Source organism: Podarcis erhardii, assembly GCF_964252035.2.
Source record: "Podarcis erhardii genome assembly, chromosome: 7".
In the NCBI taxonomy this organism is placed as follows: domain Eukaryota; kingdom Metazoa; phylum Chordata; class Lepidosauria; order Squamata; family Lacertidae; genus Podarcis; species Podarcis erhardii.
The window spans coordinates 87,637,159-87,656,344 of NC_138511.1; the positions used below are offsets into that span (position 1 = coordinate 87,637,159).

Sequence of the window (19,186 nt, forward strand, 5' to 3'; positions counted from 1 at the left end):
TAAGAAAAACAAGCTTTCAAAACAGGAAGCAGGATAAAATTAACTAATTGCAGAGAAAACCAGCGGTTTTTAAAAAAATAAATATGCATAATAAAACCACATGTCTGGGTAGACTTGCCTAAACAAGGAGGAGGTTTTTATTTTTTAGCAGGCCAGCATGGCCAGTGGTCAAGTTTGATGAGAGTTGTAGTTCCACTGCTAGAGGGAGAGGAAGGCTGAGGAAGGTTCAAGGTTGGTTCACACCGTTGAAAAGCCGAGCACCTTCTGCCGAATGCAGATTTTCTGTGCAGTGCAGAAAGTCATGCTGGTCTTTTGCTTAGCTCCATGGCTTAAGGTAAGAGGTGATTTTCATTAGGACCAGGATGCAGGAGAAAAGGGTTACACCCACCCACACCCATGTGACCGTCCTGATTCCGGCTGGTGGGATTTCCTTGCCTGCTGTTTCTCAATGAAAAGCAATTGCCAGTGCATAGTGCCATACTCTTGAGAGTCCCATGGACTGCAAGAAGATCAAACCTCTCCATTCTGAAGGAAATCAGCCCTGAGTGCTCACTGGAAGGACAGATCCTGAAGCTGAGGCTCCAATACTTTGGCCACCTCATGAGAAGAGAAGACTCCCTGGAGAAGACCCTGATGCTGGGAAAGATGGAGGGCACAAGGAGAAGGGGGCGACAGAGGACGAGATGGTTGGATAGTGTTTTTGAGGTTACCAGCATGAGTTTGACCAAACTGCGGGAGGCAGTGGAAGACAGGAGTGCCTGGCGTGCTCTGGTCCAGGGGGTCACGAAGAGTCGGACACGACTAAACGACTAAACAACAACAACAACAGTGCCATACATGTAGTCTGGCCTTAAAAAAATCCTCTGTAGTCTTTTAATTGTATGGAAATTAGGGACATTTATATTCTTTTAATCCCACGTTTTTATCGTCCTACTGCCTTTATATCTTTTCCATTCTGGCAGCCAGGCAGAAGAGGGTGAAGCTCTGGCAAAGCTCGTAGTAGGTTCCTGCAAAGCTTTGAGACAGGGACCTCTTCGATTAAAAGTCCACTGTTGGGATGATTGCTCAGTTAACCAATATGATGAATCAATAGAGGTCAATTTCCCCCTCATTGAGTTGGAAGGCGAACTCAAAGCCAAGATGGATCAAATGAATAGCCTAGGATGGAACAAAAAAGTGTGTGTTTTTTGGGGGGTGGGGGGAGCAAAGCAGGTTGTAAAGTCTGTAACAAGGTCTCTACACTTTAAAAGAAAAAGCTCTCTCAGGAGTAGAGAATACAGAGTGGAAAAACAGCTTGGGGAGGAGGAAAGAGGAGCTTAACCCCTTTCCTCCTTTATTGCAATTAAAAAGGTAAAGGGACCCCTGACCATTAGGTCCAGTCGTGGCCGACTCTGGGGTTGTGGCGCTCATCTCGCTTTATTGGCCGAGGGAGCCGGCGTACAGCTTCTGGGTCATGTGGCCAGCATGACTAAGCCGCTTCTGGCAAACCAGAGCAGAGCACAGAAACACTGTTTACTTTCCCGCCGGAGCGGTACCTATTTATCTACTTGCACTTTGATGTGCTTTCGAACTGCTAGGTTGGCAGGAGCAGAAGAGTTTGGATTTGATATCCCGCTTTATCACTACCCTAGGGAGTCTCAAAGCGGCTCACAATCTCCTTTCCCTTCCTCCCCCACAACAAACACTCCTTGAGGTGAGTGGGGCTGAGAGACTTCAGAGAAGTGTGACTGGCCCAAGGTCACCCAGCAGCTGCATGTGGAGGAGCGGAGACGCGAACCCGGTTCACCAGATTACGAGTCCGCCGCTCTCAGCCACTACACCACACTGGCTCTCTTAAGCAGCATATAGAGCCAGTTGAAGTAAAATAAACTGTGCAGCCTGAATTTGCCACGGTGTGATGGAAATCCCAGTCTGGCAGTGCCCCCAATGGGGAGAAAAGCCTTTGGGGATATTGGGGGGGGGCAGGCAGTGCACGCAGCAAACTGATGCAGAGAAATGGCGAGCCGAGAAATGGTTAAGAAACTGGTTTTTCTCAGTTCTAACCCCCCCCCTTTCTTCTTTTTTTAAAAGGCATAAGGCATTGTTATATGTGTTAGCAATCTGCTGTTTGTCCTTGAGACACAGCTGGGAATTAGGAAATTCCTTTTACTGGGATTTAGCTCCATCCCCCCCCCTACCCTTGTATCATTTCAGCCAGTTGCCAGAACAACAAAAGGGGAAATGGAGGAGTCCTCCTCACTCGCCGTCATAAAATAAAATCATAAAACGGTACCCCCAAGGTCAGCCTTTGCCAAGCTGGTGCCCTCCAGATGCCTGGGAATGACTGGGAATGATGGGATTTGTAGTCCAAACACATCTGGAAGGCACTAGCAAGGCAAACCTCACCTTAGGTGAGTAAACAACCTTTGCTCCAAGCCCAGACCTGCCCAAACTGGACTTCGCACACATGCACACACAAACACACATACACACACCCCTTTGCAGCTGCCTCTGGATCTCCTCTTAAAGGTCCCACCCGGGTACCAGAATTTTTGATTCTCCAAGTTGGCGGAGCCCTGTCCCAGAACAGAGAGGATGAGGCCAAACGCCTGGGCCTGTTTAGTGCCTTGAAACTATTTACTGCCGCGATTTCTCTCTCGTTTCTTAAATGAGACATGTGGAGGGGGGGAAACTACACTTTTGCATTTTGATACAGGGAGGGGAAATGTTGAGGAATTTTAAAAGCACAGGGGGCTCCTGGGGTGGGGGGTGGGGTGGGGTGGGGAGAGGGAGGTTGCAAACTCTTGAAAGCGAAATATATGTTCTCCTGCCAGCTGCTTCTCTCAGGGGATGAGAGTCACATTTTTTGCCGTTTCTTTACAGTTTCTGGGAAATGAGAGAAACAGATTTTTCAGTGATGCGCATCGATTCCTTACATTTCTCTCTATCATGTTTTCTCCCCCTGTACTAACGCTCCTTCTGTTTTCTTCTCTTCCCCCCTTCCCATCCCGAAATGCCTGTTTTTTAGGTTAGGACAGAAAAACCTTTATTTTCCTCCAATCCTGAGCTGGATAACTTGGTAAGGACACTTTTTCTTTTCTTGTTTTAAGTTTTAAAACTGCATTTCCCCTGTCCGTCTGCCAGCCTTGCCTACTCCGCATAGGAGCAACGAGGTATTTTCTCACATTCACTTATAGTAATCACTTCTCCACACACACTTCCATTCAGAGAAAGTGTAGTGTAGTGGCTAGAGTAAAAGGTAAAGTGACCCCTGACCATTAAGTCCCGTCGCGGACGACCCTGGGGTTGTGGTGCTCATCTCGCTTTACTGGCCGAGGGAGCCGGCATACAGCTTCCGGGTCATGTGGCCAGCAGGACTAAGCCGCTTCTGGCGAACCACAGCAGCGCACAGAAATGCCGTTTACCTTCCCGCTGGAGTGGTACCTATTTATCTACTTGCACTTTGAAATGCTTTTGAACTGCTAGGTGGGCAGGAGCAGGGACCAAGCAACGGGAGCTCACCCCGTCGTGGAGATTCGAACCACCAACCTTCTGATCTGCAAGTCCTGGGCTCTGTGGTTTAACCCACAGCGCCACCCGCGTCCCTAGTGGCTAGAGTATTGGTCCACAATCCAGGAGACCATGGTTCAAGGCCTCACTTGTCCATGAAGGTCCTTGCGTGAGTCATGGCCCCTCAGCCTTATCCTACTTCACAAGATTGTTGTGGGGATTAAACGTGGAGGGGAAGAGGCAGGTACGCCCCCTCAAGCACCTTGGAGGAAAAGCTGTTATGTAAAGCCGATGAATCAATTAATAAATCAATTAATATGTGTGTACCATCCAGATGTTGTTGCACTCCAGCTCCCAGCAGCCTCACCCACCCATAGCTGTCAACGTTTCCCTTTTTTTAAGGGAAATTCCCTTACAGTGGCACCTCAGGTTAAGTACCGTATTTTTCGCTCTATAACACGCACCAGACCATAACACGCACGTAGTTTTTAGAGGAGGAAAACAAGAAAAAAAATATTCTAAACGAAATAGTGGATATATGATTTTTGTGGTTCATGCTGTGGCCACAGACATGTGATCTGACAGTGAGTTTGGAATAGCCCAATGCAAAAATCCTGAGGATCCATGTGGATCCATGCTTTGTAACCACGGAGGAGGGAAGGAAGGGGAACCATGGATCCTCTGCTCACGACTGCAGCAGATCCCCACCACCACCCGCAGGCATTCGCTCCATAACACGCACAGACATTTCCCCTTACTTTCTAGGAGGAAAAAAGTGAGTGTTATGGTGCAAAAAATACGGTACTTAATTCGTTCCGGAGGTCTGTACTTAACCTGAAATTGTTCTTAACCTGAATCACCACTTTAGCTAATGGGGCCTCCCGCTGCTGCCGCGCCGCCACTGCACAATTTCTGTTCTCATCCTGAAGCAAAGTTCTTAACCTGAGGTAATATTTCTGGGTTAGTGGAGTCTGTAACCTGAAGCGTATATAACCTGAAGCATATGTAACCTGAGGTACCACTGTATTCCGAATAGGATTCCTTGCAAGAAAAGGGGAAAGTTGACAGCTATGCACCAACCATGGTCAGGGATGATGGGAGTTGTAGTCCCGCAACACATGAAGGATGATGGGAGTACACATGAAGGGCGTACGCCCATCTTAGAAACACACCATCATTCCTTCACAACTTTACACAAGTGGGCCGCAAATCTGGATTCTGAATAACTGGCCTGCCAACGATTCCACCAGTGATCCTCACTGCCTGCTAGCCAACTGGACACAACTTGGGTCCTTCCCGTTGAGGGTGATGCAGAGGCCAGCTGCTTAGCAAAGCCGGGCAAATAAAATCCCTGGCTCTATAGTTGCTGCAGCCGTCGGTCTGCTGGGAAAGGCAAGCCGCCGCCTCTCAGCCTTAACTAGGGTAGCCACGTGTCCTACAGGATCAGGCCAAAGGGAGCTCATCCAGTCTGGTGTCCTGTTCTTACTGTGGTCACCCAGATGCCTTTGCAAGGAGGCCCCAACACAAGAGCAACTACAGTAGTATTCAGAAGTATTGCTTTCTGGCAAGTAGCCCATAGCTGCCAACTTACAGATTTGAAAATAAGGGACCAGCAGCCTCAAAAATAAGGGATCAGCAGCCTCGAAAATAAGGGATCAGCAGCCAAAATAAGGGATTTTCCAAGGGGCACAGGTATGTTCAACTTCTGAGCCCCTCCCAGCCAAAGGCAGAAAGCCCAGCCAGCAGCCAAACGAAGCCTCAAGCGGTGGTTCCCACAGTGCAGCAACCCAGCAAAGGGGATGCAGCAAGGAAAACCACCGTCCCCTCTCCGCTGGGAAGCGCTGAGCAAAGGCGAGTCCCCAGGCAACACGGCCGATTTGATCGGCACAAGGCATGCAAGCTCCACCCCCCAGTCGTTCTCAGACTCCTTATTGGGTGAGCAACGCAGCCAAGCAACACAGTTGGAGCCTCCCTCCTCCCTGGTAGGGAGGGAGGGAGGGAGGGAGGGAGAGGAGCTGCTTCCTTTGAAACCCGGGAAATTTAAGGGACATCATCAATAAGGGACAGCAGCGGGACACGGCACTGGGGTAAGGGACTTTCCCGCCAAATAAGGGACGGTTGACAGCTATGCAAGTAGCCATGGATGGCTTTCTCCTCCTTTGCAAAGGAGAGTCTCTATTTGAAAGGCTGTTTGACCTAGCCCAGTTTAGAGATAAATAACTCTAAGAAGGAAGAGGCCTTGAAGCTGCCCGTCCACAGTTAGCAACACCTGGGCAGCAGACTGAGCAGGCCCACAGCTCACCTGCTTACAGTCTCCCTCACTCTGGTGAGATGTTTTTGTTTCATTTCTAGCCCAGGTTTCCACCAAAGAGCTCAAGGTGGCTGTCAGGGCTCCCTCTAGGTCCCAGCTCACAGAGGACCAATGCCAGGCTGATATTATGTACAAAAGTCTTTATTGAAGTATAATTTCCATTTTAAAGCCAGAGCGTGCAACCCTACGTCTAGACTCTAGACAGGCGAAGTCCCCTCTGAGTCACTGCCCCTTCCGCACCAGTTTAAGATCCTAGCCCGGCTCCACCTCCTGCGCTGTTCCTTCCTCCTCTGGGTCCTTCTGCCCCCTGGGGTTTCCTCCCTCCTGGACTCTTCTGACGCTGACCCCCCTGATTCTTGCCCTTCCTTCCGGCGGGCTTTGGGACCTGGCTCCCTATCCGGGCTACCTGCTGTGCCGCTCGCCTGTACATTTGAACTTGGCGCGTGCGCCCAGCCGGTGACTTTCCTCTTGACCGTTTCCCCGCTCTCCGATGGAGGCGTGGCCAATCCTGACTCATCTCCTCCCTCTGGTGGTGGGAAGACTGGTCCTGATGCCTGGGACTCCTCCCCCCCACTACGCTCTGGTGGGGACGCTGGTCCTGATTTCCAACTGCTGCTCAGGGAGTCCCCGCTGGCCCCTTCCTTCTGGGGTTTCCCCCTTGGCACCCCCCTTGCCCTGGCCATCGGCGCTCCTCTCTGTGAATCTTCCGATTCGCTGGAGAGACTCGTGGAATCTCTCTGACCACTGTCACTGCCTACACCCCCCTCGTATTCCTCCTCCTCACTCTCCATTTGCTCCTTCTCCTGTGTCTCTGCTCCTGAACCCCTGACAGTGGCGTACCGTGGTTCTCTTCCTCCTTGTTTTATCCTCTCAACAGCCTTGTGAGGTAGGCTAGGATGAGAGACAGTCAGTGGCCCAAGGCCACCCAGTGAATTTCACAGCTGAGCAGGGATTTGAACCCTCCTCTTCCAGGTCCTCACCTACTATTCTAACCACAACATTATAGTCATTACTCATAAATAGGTATCTCCATATCAATTGACAGTTGCGGAATTTATTTGTGGCGCTTCTCCTCCTTTCCGGCGACACAAACGTGGCCGTCCTGCTAACTGCACCTGGGTTCCCAGAAGGATGTGTTTGCCACAGCAGATGAGATGGATGACGCTTTCCCGAGGATTGACTGTACAGTGGTACCTCGGGTTAAATACTTAATTCGTTCTGGAGGTCCGTTCTTAACCTGAAACTGTTCTTAACCTGAAGCACCACTTTAGCTAATGGGGCCTCCTGCTGCTGCTGCAGCGCCGCCAGAGCACGATTTCTGTTCTCATCCTGAAGCAAAGTTCTTAACCTGAAGCACTATTTGTGGGTTAGCGGAGTCTGTAACCTGAAGCGTATGTAACCCGAGGTACCACTGTAGTGCCTTTACACGGGTTAACTCTGAACATGGATTTAAGAAGTCATTTGCCTCAGTCCATGCATGTTTTCTTCAGAAGGAAGCCAGGATCTTCAGTGAGACTTACTCTGTGTACTTTTTGTACATAATAAACTAGGGCACCAGCTGCACGCCTTGCTTGAGATATAGTAATCCCACAATTTACACGGGCGTTATGTTCCGGGGATCATGCCTAAAGTCAAAATTGGGCATATGGTCAGAGCACATTGGGTTCAATGGCGGGTGGGATTGCCAGAATATTTTCTCATGGGTACCCACTGGCATTCTAATTTTAAAATATATTTTTAAATGATAATGATAATAATTTTTATTTCTACCCTGCCCTCCCCAGCCAAGACCGGGCTCAGGGCGGCTAACAACTAATAATAAAAACAAGTTGATTGAAATACAACTTAAAAAACAAGATTAAAATACAACATTAAAACATTAAAATGCAGCCTCATCACAGGAGGAGAAAAGGGAAAAAAGAGGGGGAGGGAATCAAACTGATTCTAAGCCAAAGGCCAGGTGGAACAACTCTGTCTTACAGGTCCTGCGGAAAGAAATCAGATCCTGCAGGGCCCTGGTCTCATGAGACAGAGCGTTCCACCAGGCCGGAGCCAATGCTGAAAAGGCCCTGCCTCTGGTTGAGGCTAATCTGACTTCTTTAGGGCCCGGGACCTCTAGGGTGTTGCTGTTTATGGACCTTAAGGCTCTCCGTGGGGCATACCGGGAGAGGTGGTCCTGTAGGTACGAGGGTCCTAGGCCATGAAAGCTGAATGTGTACACAGGACTGTCTTACCCATAGGTGCAAGGGGTGCAGGGCACCTGGGCGCCGGGCTCTCAGGGGTGCCAGGCCAAGAGTCTGGCGCCTGAGAGTTGAGTCTGGGGAAGAGCATGCCCGTTGGTTGGAGCGCTGCTGTAGGTTCTTCTGCTGCGGGTGGCTCTGCGCCACAAGTTCAGGGGCGACTGAGCCAATGAGACGCTGAGGCAGCTAGCCGGCTCCGCCCTCCTGCGCACGTGGGACTGGGCAACCTGGGGAGGGATGCGCCAGGTGGATTTTTGCACCCTGGTGCTGCATATGCTTAAGACAGCCCTGTGTGCACAAGTTACACCAAAGTTGAGGTACAGTGGTGCCTCGCAAGACGAAATTAATCCGTTCCGTGAGGCTCTTCGTATAGCGGTTTTTTCGTCTTGCGAAGCAAGCCCATTGACGGCTTATCGGATTAGCGCTATTAGCGGCTTATCGGCTTTTAGCGGCTTTTAGTGGCTTATCGGCTTAGCGGATCAGCTGATAAGCGGCTTAGCGGCTTAGAAAAAGGGGGGCGGGAGGAAAAAAACCCACAGGAACTCGCAAGACATTTTCATCTTGCGAAGCAAGCCCATAGGGAAATTCGTTTTGTGAAGCGCCTCCAAAACGGAAAACCCTTTCGTCTAGCGGGTTTTCCGTCTTGCGAGGCGTTCGTCTTGCGGGGCACCACTGTATAGTGTATCTGATTTGGCCACAGTGACACAGGCCTAAGTTACATCCCATTGGAATGACTGTAACATGTTCTATATGGGGCTGCCTTTGAAAAATGCTCAGAAACCTCAACCGGCTCAAAGAACGGCAGCCAGATTGTTGACCAGGGAGCAGAAGACTCCTTTGCTGGAACAGCTCCACCAGCTACCAGTCTGTTTCCAGGCACAGTTTAAAGTGCTGGTTATGATCTATAAAGCCCTACACCATGTAGGCCAAAGCTCTCTGAAAGACCGTATTCTCTCATATGAACCTGCCTGGGTTTTGAGATCTTGAGGGGAGGCCCTTCTCTCCATCCTGCCATCCTCACAGGAAGGCTTGGGGGGGACATGGGACAGGGCCTCCTCAGTGGCTGCTCCCAGACTTTGGAGTTATCTCCCTAAATAAGTTAGCCTGGCCCCCTCCTTGTTGTCGTTCCGTTGGCCGGTGAAGACCTTTTTGCTCCAACAAGCTTTTGGGAATTGACTGCTTTTAGTTAACGGGCTGGTGGCATGCTGTTTTCATTGTAATTATTGGTGTATTTATAAACAGATTTCATATATGCATATAGTTTTAATTCTGTCAATGTTTAATTGCTTTTTAATGGTGGATTATTCTATGTTTTCAGCAGCTCTTGATTTTATCTGTAAGCCGCCTTGACTCCTGTCAGGGAAAACGGCAGGCTGAAACAACAACAATATCACAGTCTAAGAAAAGTAATACAGTCACCAATCTTTAGCAACAACTTATTTTTCTCTCTCTTTATAATTGCAGATGATCCAAGCTATTCAAGTTCTGAGATTCCACCTTCTGGAATTAGAAAAGGTTTGCTTTGCAATTTCTTTTATCCTTTTCCCACCCGCAAACCCTACACTCCCCCCTCAAAAAACCCCCTCAGTTTTAGCAATTTGGAAACTAGGCAGAAGGACATGATTGACCCCTGCTTTATTAGTGGCATCCCTGATTGGGAAAGAGCTGTGGTTTCCTACAATAACTGCTGAAACCAAATGTTGGGCAAAATCAAGTTTGCTGAGAAGTCAAGTTGTGGTCAGTATGTCTTCCTTGCTGCAGCTAGTTTAGAATCCTGCACTGAAGAAAGTTGGATTTTGAAACCTGCATGAATTAGGTAGATTGAACCATTATTATTTTTTACATGCGTTCTCTGACTTCTGTATAAATCATGTGGTGCATGCTCTGGTTATCTCCCGCTTGGACTACTACAATGCACTCTACGTGGGGCTACCTTTGAAGGTGATCTGGAAATTGCAATTAATCCAGAATGCGGCAGCTAGACTGGTGACTGGGAGTGGCCGCCGGGACCACATAACACCAGTTCTGAGAGATCTGCATTGGCTCCCCGTACGTTTCCGAGCACATTTCAAAGTATTGGTGCTGACCTTTAAAGCCCTAAACGGCCTCGGTCCTGTATACCTGAAGGAGTGTTTCCACCCCCATCGTTCAGCAGGGACACTGAGATCCAGCGCCAAGGGCCTTCTGGCGGTTCCCTCGTTCCGAGAAGTGAGGTTACAGGGAACCAGACAGAGGGCCTTCTTGGTAGTGGCACCCACCCTGTGGAACGCCCTCCCAGCAGATGTGAAGGAAATAAGCAGCTAGCCTATCTTTAAAAGACATCTGAAGGCAGCCCTGTTCAGGGAAGTTTTTTATATTTAATGCTGTATTGTTTTTAACATTTGATTGGGAGCCGCCCAGAGTGGCTGGGGAGACTCAGCCAGATGGGTGGGGTATAAATAATAAATTATTATTATTATTATTATTATTATTATTATTATTATTCTGACATGCTTGCCATTTCACATGGCTTGTTTTGGTTCTGCTGATATCCTGCCCCAAACCTTTAGAAAACGTTCACTGAGGCCCACTTCCCAGTACCTGAGACTTCAGGCATTGCCACACACCTCCAGGCATATCATGAGGGACAGAAACTTGTCTTTATAAAAGGAAAGTTGAGGGCGGGGAGGGGGAGTTGAGGTCCTCCACAGCAGAATTCTCAGCCTCATAGTGCCATATCTCACATATTTCTTCTGTGCCTCTGCAAAACTAGTTTTCTTATATCTCGAAGCAAAGCCTGAGGTGGTCCCTGGGAAAAATGAAAGGGTGAAAAATCCCACTATCTCAAAGTATAGGATTCTTTTTTTAAAAAAACAACAGATCAAAATCCAAGTTATCCTCCAGCAAAAAGAAAAAAAGTTTGCAAATAATTTCCCTTTCTCACAAGCAACAGCTGTCTCCAATTTTGAAGTATTTCCTCATATGGGAGTGAGAAGGGGAGAAGTTTTAAAAATAGACTCAGAGTCCAGTTCTCCATTATGTTTTTACGGCACCAGAACTCACAGGTTTTCAGATAAATGCTAATCTAGCGATGTTCCCCACCCATTCATACTGATGGCGAAAGAATACAGAAACGATGTCTTTCTGTTACAGATAGGTAGCCGTGTTGGTCTGCCATAGTCAAAACAAAATAAAAAAATTCCTTCCAGTAGCACCTTAAAGACCAACTAAGTTAGTTCTAGGTATGAGCTTTCGTGTGCATGCACACTTCTTCAGATACGTCTCTCTGTGTGTATCTTGTAGGTTTTGTGGCTCGATCCACAAATCTCCTGGCCACCACAATGTTCAGGTTTTCATCCCACAACCGCCCGTTTCTGAGCCCAGGACAGGTTGCGAGACCAGATCTGAGCTATCGAGCTACTATATTTAGCAAAGCCACTCTGGCCTAGAAGCCACTTCAGTTTAGTGGCTCCGGTATTGCAAACCTCCTCCCAGGGCCCCGGTGCTGCATCTGAGCTGAGAGGAGCTGTCTGTCTGTCTGGCTGGGTCCTTCGGAGCTCCCCTTTTGCTTTGATCTCTCGGCTTCTAGCTCCACGTTGACAGCTTCAATTGTTCTAGGCAAACGTAACTGAAGGCGAAGCTGCAGAAAGGCATCCAGCGAGATCACACTGGGAAGCTGAGGGAAGGAGGGTTGGCAGAGCCATCCTTCTGCCCGCTGCTTCCCATCACCTTTGGCTTGGCCTAAAAGCAGCCTTTGCCAACATGGCGCCCTGTAAATATTTTGGACTACAGCTAGAGTGCGCCAGGTTGGCATAGCCTGACTAGACAGAAGTACTGTTCTTGGGGGACAGGGGGCGGGCTGGTGTGGGGGACTCCCTGGTCCTGAATGGGGCAACTGTGCCCCTGAAGGACCAGGTGCGCAGCCTGTGATCATTTCGGACTCACAGCTGTCCATGGAGGCGCAGGTCAATTCTGTGTCCAGGGTGGCTGTCTACCAGCTCCATCTGGTACGCAGGATGAGACCCTCCTTGCCAGAAGACTGCCTCCCCGGAGTGGTGCATGATCTGGTTATCTCCTGCTTGGACTACTGCAATGCGCTCTATGTGGAGCTACCTTTGAAGGTGACCTGGAAACTGCATTTAATCCAGAATGCGGCAGCTAGGCTGGGGACTGGAGTGGCCGCCGAGACCATATAACACCGGTCCTGAGAGATCTGCAATGGCTCCCTGTATGTTTTCGAGCACAATTCAAAGTGTTGGTGCTGACCTTTCAAGCCCTAAATGACCTTGGTCCTGTATACCTGAAGGAGTGTCTCCACCCCCATCGTTCTGCCCGGACACTGAGATCCAGCGCCGAGGGCCTTCTGGCGGTTCCCTCATTGTGAGAAGTGTAGTTATGGGGAACCAGACAGAGGGCCTTCTTGGTAGTGGCGCCCGCACTGTGGAACGCCCTCCCACCAGATGTGAAGGAAATAAGCAGCTATCTTATCTTTAAAAGACATCTGCAGGCTGCCCTGTTTAGGGAAGTTTTTAATATTTAATGTTGTATTGTTTTTAACACTCGATTAGAAGCCACCCAGAGTGGCTGGGGTAACTCAGCCAGATGGGCGAGGTATAAATAATTTATTATTATTGTTGTTGTTGTTGTTGTTGTTGTTGTTGTTATTGCCTGTCTATATATCCTGGTGAGGTCTGGCACAGAAATAAGTGTATGAGGTGCATGTTGGTTATGCGTTTAAGTTCAGAAGAAGCTGGGTTCATCGGAGGTTGTTGCCTAGCAACCACTCCATTTGAGCGATACCTTGGACCAGCGTCCTGGGCATCCTGTGTTCATAAATTTGGATGTGGGTGGTGGATATCACAGTACTTAAGATCACAGGCTGTGTGTCAGCCCAGTTAGAATTTCATCCTTTGGATCACGGGCAAGTGTAAGCCAGTGAGATTATTTGATTGAAGTTAGCTGTGTCTGTTAATTTCAGTGGGTCTACTCTGAGCAGGACTAACGTTGGATGCAAGCTTTTGGGTCTTCCCTGCAAGAGACAGGCCATGCTCCTTGGCTTAGGGTCACGTCCAAACTGGGGGCCGTTGTTTGTTTTGCTCTAACAAACCACGGTCAGTAAGCCAAGGACAAACCCTGGCTACAGATCAGAGTTCCTTGGAAGGGAAACAAACCACAATCCCTGATTTGGATGTAATGCTAAGATAGGGATCGTGGCTTGTGTCTGTCCAGTGCTAGCAGAAGGGCGGGCAGAAAAAACACAACCAGATTGTGACTGGTAAGCTTACTGAGACTTGACAGGGCCTTTTTGGTGATGGTTTCCGGGTGTGGAACACCTTTTCTGGCAAGGTACACCTGTCTCCCTCACTGTTGAGAAAGTTAAAAATATTCCTTTTTACCCAGTCAGCTGATGGCTGATAGACACTGGCCGTAGCAACCATGAAATCAATACCTGAGGGTGTGTCGTTGCTTTATTTTTTAAGATGTTCTAAATGTTTTATTTTTATTTCACCGTTTTGATGTTCGCTGCTCTGGGTTCCCTGGGAGGAAGCTCAGGATAGGAATTTCATGAACAAAACGAATAGATAATAAATAAATGTGGCCGCAGAAATAATAATAATAATAATAATAATAATAATAATAATAATAATAATTTATTATTTATACCCCGCCCATCTGGCTGGGCTTCCCCAGCCACTCTGGGCGGCTTCCAAAAGAATATTAAAATGCTGTGATACATCAAACATTAAAAGCTTCCCTAAACAGGGCTGCCTTCAGATGTCTTCTAAAAGTCTGGTAGGTGTTGTTCTTTTTGACATCTGGTGGGAGGGCGTTCCACAGGGCGGGTGCCACTACCAAGAAGACCCTCTGTCTGGTTCCCTGTAACCTGGCTTCTCACAATGAGGGAAAGCTAGCAAGTCAGGGGGACGGACGGACTAGACTATAACCCTTCTCCCTGACGTGACCAACTTCCATGTGAAACCTGAATGTTTATCTTTACAAAAACAGAACAATCCTTTCACCTAGAAATCTAACACATCAGGGACATGCCTCCTCCCTGACACTCTAGCTTTCAGGGCACAAGCTGCCCACCTCTTTGAGTTATTTGGTGGGCCCTGGAAAAGAGTGGGGTGTCAAGTCTACCCCCCTTTAACCAGCCCAAATCCACAAGTGAAAACTCCACTGGTTGCCTCTACAGGTGGGGCATGGGGTTGTGTGTGTGTGTGGGGGGGGGGGGGGAATAAAGGCACGCTCTTTGCTAGGGTAATGAGCTCGTTAGCCACGCAGTAAAACTCAGTGTTTGCAACCTGATAAATCCCTTGTTAATGTAATTAACCCTTTGATTCACGCAGAGGACACCTGCTGGGAAGCGGCAGACTCTAGAAGCTGGGGTTTAATTCTTTTTCCTGGGGAAAGGGGTGTTTCTCAGTTCAGAAGAGGGAGAAGGGGGTCGGTGGTGCTCTGCTGGGTCAGAGACAAGGCTGTGGGGAGGCAGCCCCATTCATCCACCACTGAAGTCTCTTAGATCTCTGACATGCTAACATTAAGGGGGTCCCAAAAATTCACCAGGCAGTTACCAGATCCAGACCGGCTTAGTTTCAGCATGGTGCTGGCTTCAAGTACCTTCAGAATAAGCCCTGGCCGGCAGCCTGTTTATTAAAAACAAAAGCCCTGCCAAGTTTCTAGAGCCTAGTACTTCAAGAGGAGCTTTGAAAGGGGCAATGGGGTATTTATTTATTCATGTTAGAGCATTCCTTAACTTCTCAGTATTTCAAGAATCTCCCAGTCTAAAAAACAAACAAATATACAGTGGTACCTCGGGTTGAGTACTTAATTCGTTCCGGAGGTTCCTACTTAACCTGAAACTGTTCTTAACCTGAAGCACCACTTTAGCTAATGGGGCCTCCTGCTGCCGCCGCGCCGCCAGAGCCCGATTTCTGTTCTTATCCTGAAGCAAAGTTTTTAACCTGAAGCACTATTTCTGGGTTAGCGGAGTCTGTAACCTGAAGCGTATGTAACCTGAAGCGTCTGTAACCTGAGGTAACCACTGTACTGTTAAAGCAAATGAAATGATAATGAAATAAGAAGACTGAACTTTACAAAACCCACACATACATAAACAGGAACAAAAACGGAGCCTGATAAAACAGCGATATAAAAACACAGAAAAGCGAATAAAGCAGAAAATCAGAGGACTCAAAAACATGTAAAATGGGGGCTTTTCTTATGGGGCAGGGAAATCCTGGGCATATAAATATACCCTCTGCTTCCTGCTCTTGAACCAGCTACTGACGCAGGAAAGGATCTTATCTGTTATGCCATCATTAGAAAGGGAAAAGTCCATATCTTGCCCCCCCCCCCCTTCCGTGAGTTCTTGGTTGCTTCCACAACTCCTGAATGTTCAGGTAGAATACTTACCAGCTGCAAATTCCTGGCTTTTAAACCAGCCACTCCTGGCTATTCTTTCATTTTCACTCATCATCATCAACCTTTTATTCGACCGTCAGTCAGAAAAAAACAAATACACAGTTAAAACATCCAAGAAGATTTTAGAGCTTAGCCAACACTAAAAGGGCTAAACAGATAGCCCCATGTCAATACAGTCAATTATGGTCTTGCGACGCTTAAAGGCTAAAAAAAGAAATTTGGCCACCAAGAAAGGTATAGCTCTAGTGACATTATTCAGCAAGTGTAAAACCTGGTTTTCTCGAGGTAGGAAGCTAAGTTGACATAGGAGTGGGTCCATAAGGTTTTGTCTAAGCTCTGCATAAGAACGGCAAGTCAAGAGAATGTGTTCGGTGGACTCAACCACACCGATAATACAATGACAGGTTCTCTGGGCGTATGGTACTCCCCTGTACCTCCTGTACCTTCCCCACAATATCGCAGAGTCAAGAACATTTAATCTAGCCGCTGTAAGAAGTCTGCGGTATTCCACATAGTGGATTTCTGCAAGGTAGGGGGCTGGTATGGTCCGATAAATCTGGTCTCCTAGGAACATCCCAGGTTTTACCTGGGCTATGTCCTCTTGTCTGGCAATATCACTCAGTCTCCGGGAGATCACATCTCTAGCTTGATTGTACGTCATAGACTCAAAGTAAAGGTGAGACAATCCATTTTCACTTTTTTCTTTCTTTTTGGCAGGTACATGACCTCTGTGACAATTTCTGCCACCGCTACATCACTTGCCTCAAAGGGAAGATGCCCATTGACTTGGTCATCGACGACAGAGACGGGGGCTCGAAATCTGACCTTGAAGATTTTGGCGGCTCCTGCGCCAGCCTCTCCGATCAGGTAGGACACCTGCGGGGCATGAGCTTCGGGCAGCAAGCCTTGGCTGCAGCCGAACTGTTTGCCTGCTGCAATCATAATTTGACTTGTAAGAAAAAGTTTTCAAGGAGTTTTCTGCCGACATGGAAAATTTGCAAATGTAGATTTTCAGGTGTGTGTCTGAATGTTGTGCTTGTGATCAGCGGCATCAACTATAATGCAAAGTCAACTATATTGCAAAATGTTTTATAGGAGAAGTGGAGCAGTGTGAGGATTTCCCAATGCCATTTCCATGCACAACTCTACCTTGATGCTAAGCATCATTTGTGAGTTTGGGATGCTTACCTGCAAATGGCTCAGGGGTTAAAAGTGCTGAAGGTTCCATCTTTAGCATCTTCAGGTAGGACTGAGAGGTGTGAGAATGCTCAGGGTGACAAGACAGGATGTATTGATTATTAATATCCTTCTAACTTGCGCTATGTGATGGCCTGGGATTCGGACTCGGAGGCTGAACCTGAGGGATCCCAGCCTGCACAGGGGTCCCTGCCTCCAGAACCAGCTGAGCCGGGGCTGGGGCCTGAGCCTGAAGGGTCCTCACCTGTGCTGGATCCTCAGGTGCAGGCTCCAGCTGAGTCGGCTCTGGCTCCTGAGGTGATGGAGGACCCATTGCCTGCAGGTGCTCCACTCTTAGCCCCGTCAGAGGAAGCTGAGGTTGCCTCTGGGTCCGGTAACCCTCCAGCCTCTCCTGAGCTGCAGAGGCTCAGGGCAGAGAGGCGGAGGGAACTAAGTTCCCGCAGGAGGAGGGCTCACCTCCAGGCCAGGAGAGGCGAGTCACCAGAGGATCAGGGCCGCCCTATGCCTCGGGGCAGATAAAAGCCAGCCAGCCCAGTCCCAAGTTGCGGGAGCAACATTGTTGGTAGCCTGTTCCTGCCTGCACCCTGTCCTGCTGGAGCTCCTGACCTCACCCGACTCCCTGCCTTGGACCCCGCTTCAGCTTTGACGGACAGCCTCCATACTGCAACCTCGAGCTCAGACTGGACTCGGACCTTGCCTCACGGTTAGCCCATGGGACCAGCACACGCTAGCAAGTTCCTTTACTTAGCAGAGTTTACATTCCCCTTTTTACACGCACAGCAGATAGCTGGCTGCAGGCTTGTGTAAGCCTCTCACATTACCTCTCACATTACCTGTTTCAGATTGTATTGTACGTTCCTGGTAAGTTCCCTTGAATCCCTCTTAAAAGAATAAAGACGCCACAATCTTATTCAAAGTCAATAAAAGAAGTTTACTTACATCAGTTCACAGTTGGATCCCTGAAGGCAGACTTAGTTACAAATATGTACATGTGGATCTACCCCATATTGGAGGATAATCCCAGAACTTCTGCTAGCTGAGAGCTAGCAGAGCAGTCCTAGCTAGAAGCTGGTCAATCGAAGAAGGAAGTGAAAGAGAGAGAGGTGTGCTGCGTGACTCGTCCTTTTGTTACCTGGACAGGTTAGGTCACGCCCACCTTCTATCACATGCAAAAGGAAGGATGCTCGAGTCCAGGAGGAACAGGAAGTTTCAACTGGCTGGACCAAACATCCCATTGCATGTCCACTCTAGGAAGACAAGGAATGTTGTATTTGACTGCTCCCAGTGGATTACACCCCAAAAGATGGACCCTTATCTGGAACCGTGGAAAGCCACCACTAGCCAGTGTAGACAATAACAATAATTACGTTCGACATAGACCAATGGTCGGACTCGCAATACAGCAAATTCCTATTTTCCCAATAGCCAATGTGCAATTGGGGTAACAGCAGGATTTTCCAGATCGTTATTTCACATTGCAATTTGGGGTGCTAGAGTTGTGCTAGTTAAAGACGATAGTGATCTGGCTTAATGCTATATACTTCATTTATTTCCTTTATATATATATATATATACAATGGCACATAGCTCTTTTCCTCCTGTGGAAAGAACCCTTTATAATTAGTTATTTATTACCATTAGCTGTGCCGCCTTTTTGTGATGAAATTTTAAGCCCGTGTTTGCCATTTTCTCTGCTCTCTCGACACGCTGAAATTCTCTTCTTCCCATCCCTGGAAAAGGGCAGGTTGAAACAATCGCTTTAATAAATAAGTAATCCATCATGTGACCTTGTGTTTTCTTACCATTTCTGACCGGATTGCTGGGCAAGATTTATAAGAAATCTTGTCTGGCCTCAATGCGCTCCCCTTTTTCTTTCTGAGAGTTAATGGCAACTTTTCAGAACCCAGTGGCGGTATGTAATGGGGGACATAACATTTGCTGCTGCAGTGATGTGATCCCACCCTCTTCAGTTTACGAAATGATATTTCTTGTACAGTGGTGCCCCGCAAGACGAACGCCTCGCAAGACGGAAAACCCGCTAGACGAAAGGGTTTTCCGTTTTGGAGGCGCTTCGCAAAACGAATTTCCCTATGGGCTTGCTTCGCAAGACGAAAATGTCTTGCGAGTTTTTCCGACTCCCCCCCCCCCTTTTTCTAAGCCGCTAAGCCGCTTATCTGCTTATCCGCTAAGCCGCTAAGCCGCTAAAAGCCGCTAAGCCGCTAATAGCGCTAATCCGCTAAGCCGTCAATGGGCTTGCTTCGCAAGACGAAAAAACCGCTAGACGAAGAGACTCGCGGAACAGATTAATTTCATCTTGCGAGGCACTACTGTACAGCTGTTTCTTCCAAACATGTTGAGTTCAGAAGAGTTCCTTCTAGTCTTAAATCCTGCTCTTATCCATGGCCTGCTGCTCCAGCTGCCTATTTTGTGCGTGGAAGTGTGGCGATCCTTACCTAACCTGCTTTCTCTGCTGGGAGACCTGGCAAATATGCCCAATCTACTGCTTCAGTCTGTTACAAGTGCTACCTAATAATCACTCTGCTTT

The 19,186-nt window shown here is 48.3% G+C and overlaps 1 protein-coding gene across 1 annotated transcript in view; it reads left to right on the top strand.

The window, feature by feature from the left end:
* The window catches only part of MEIS3 (Meis homeobox 3), an 80,568-nt gene that overhangs the window by 16,161 nt on the left and 45,221 nt on the right, over positions 1-19,186 (top strand). Inside the window, exons 4-6 of the mRNA XM_081869342.1 lie at positions 3,008-3,058; positions 9,505-9,555; positions 16,162-16,311. Of these exons, the coding sequence (XP_081725468.1) occupies positions 3,008-3,058; positions 9,505-9,555; positions 16,162-16,311 (252 nt within the window). The remainder of the gene's footprint in view (positions 1-3,007; positions 3,059-9,504; positions 9,556-16,161; positions 16,312-19,186) is intronic.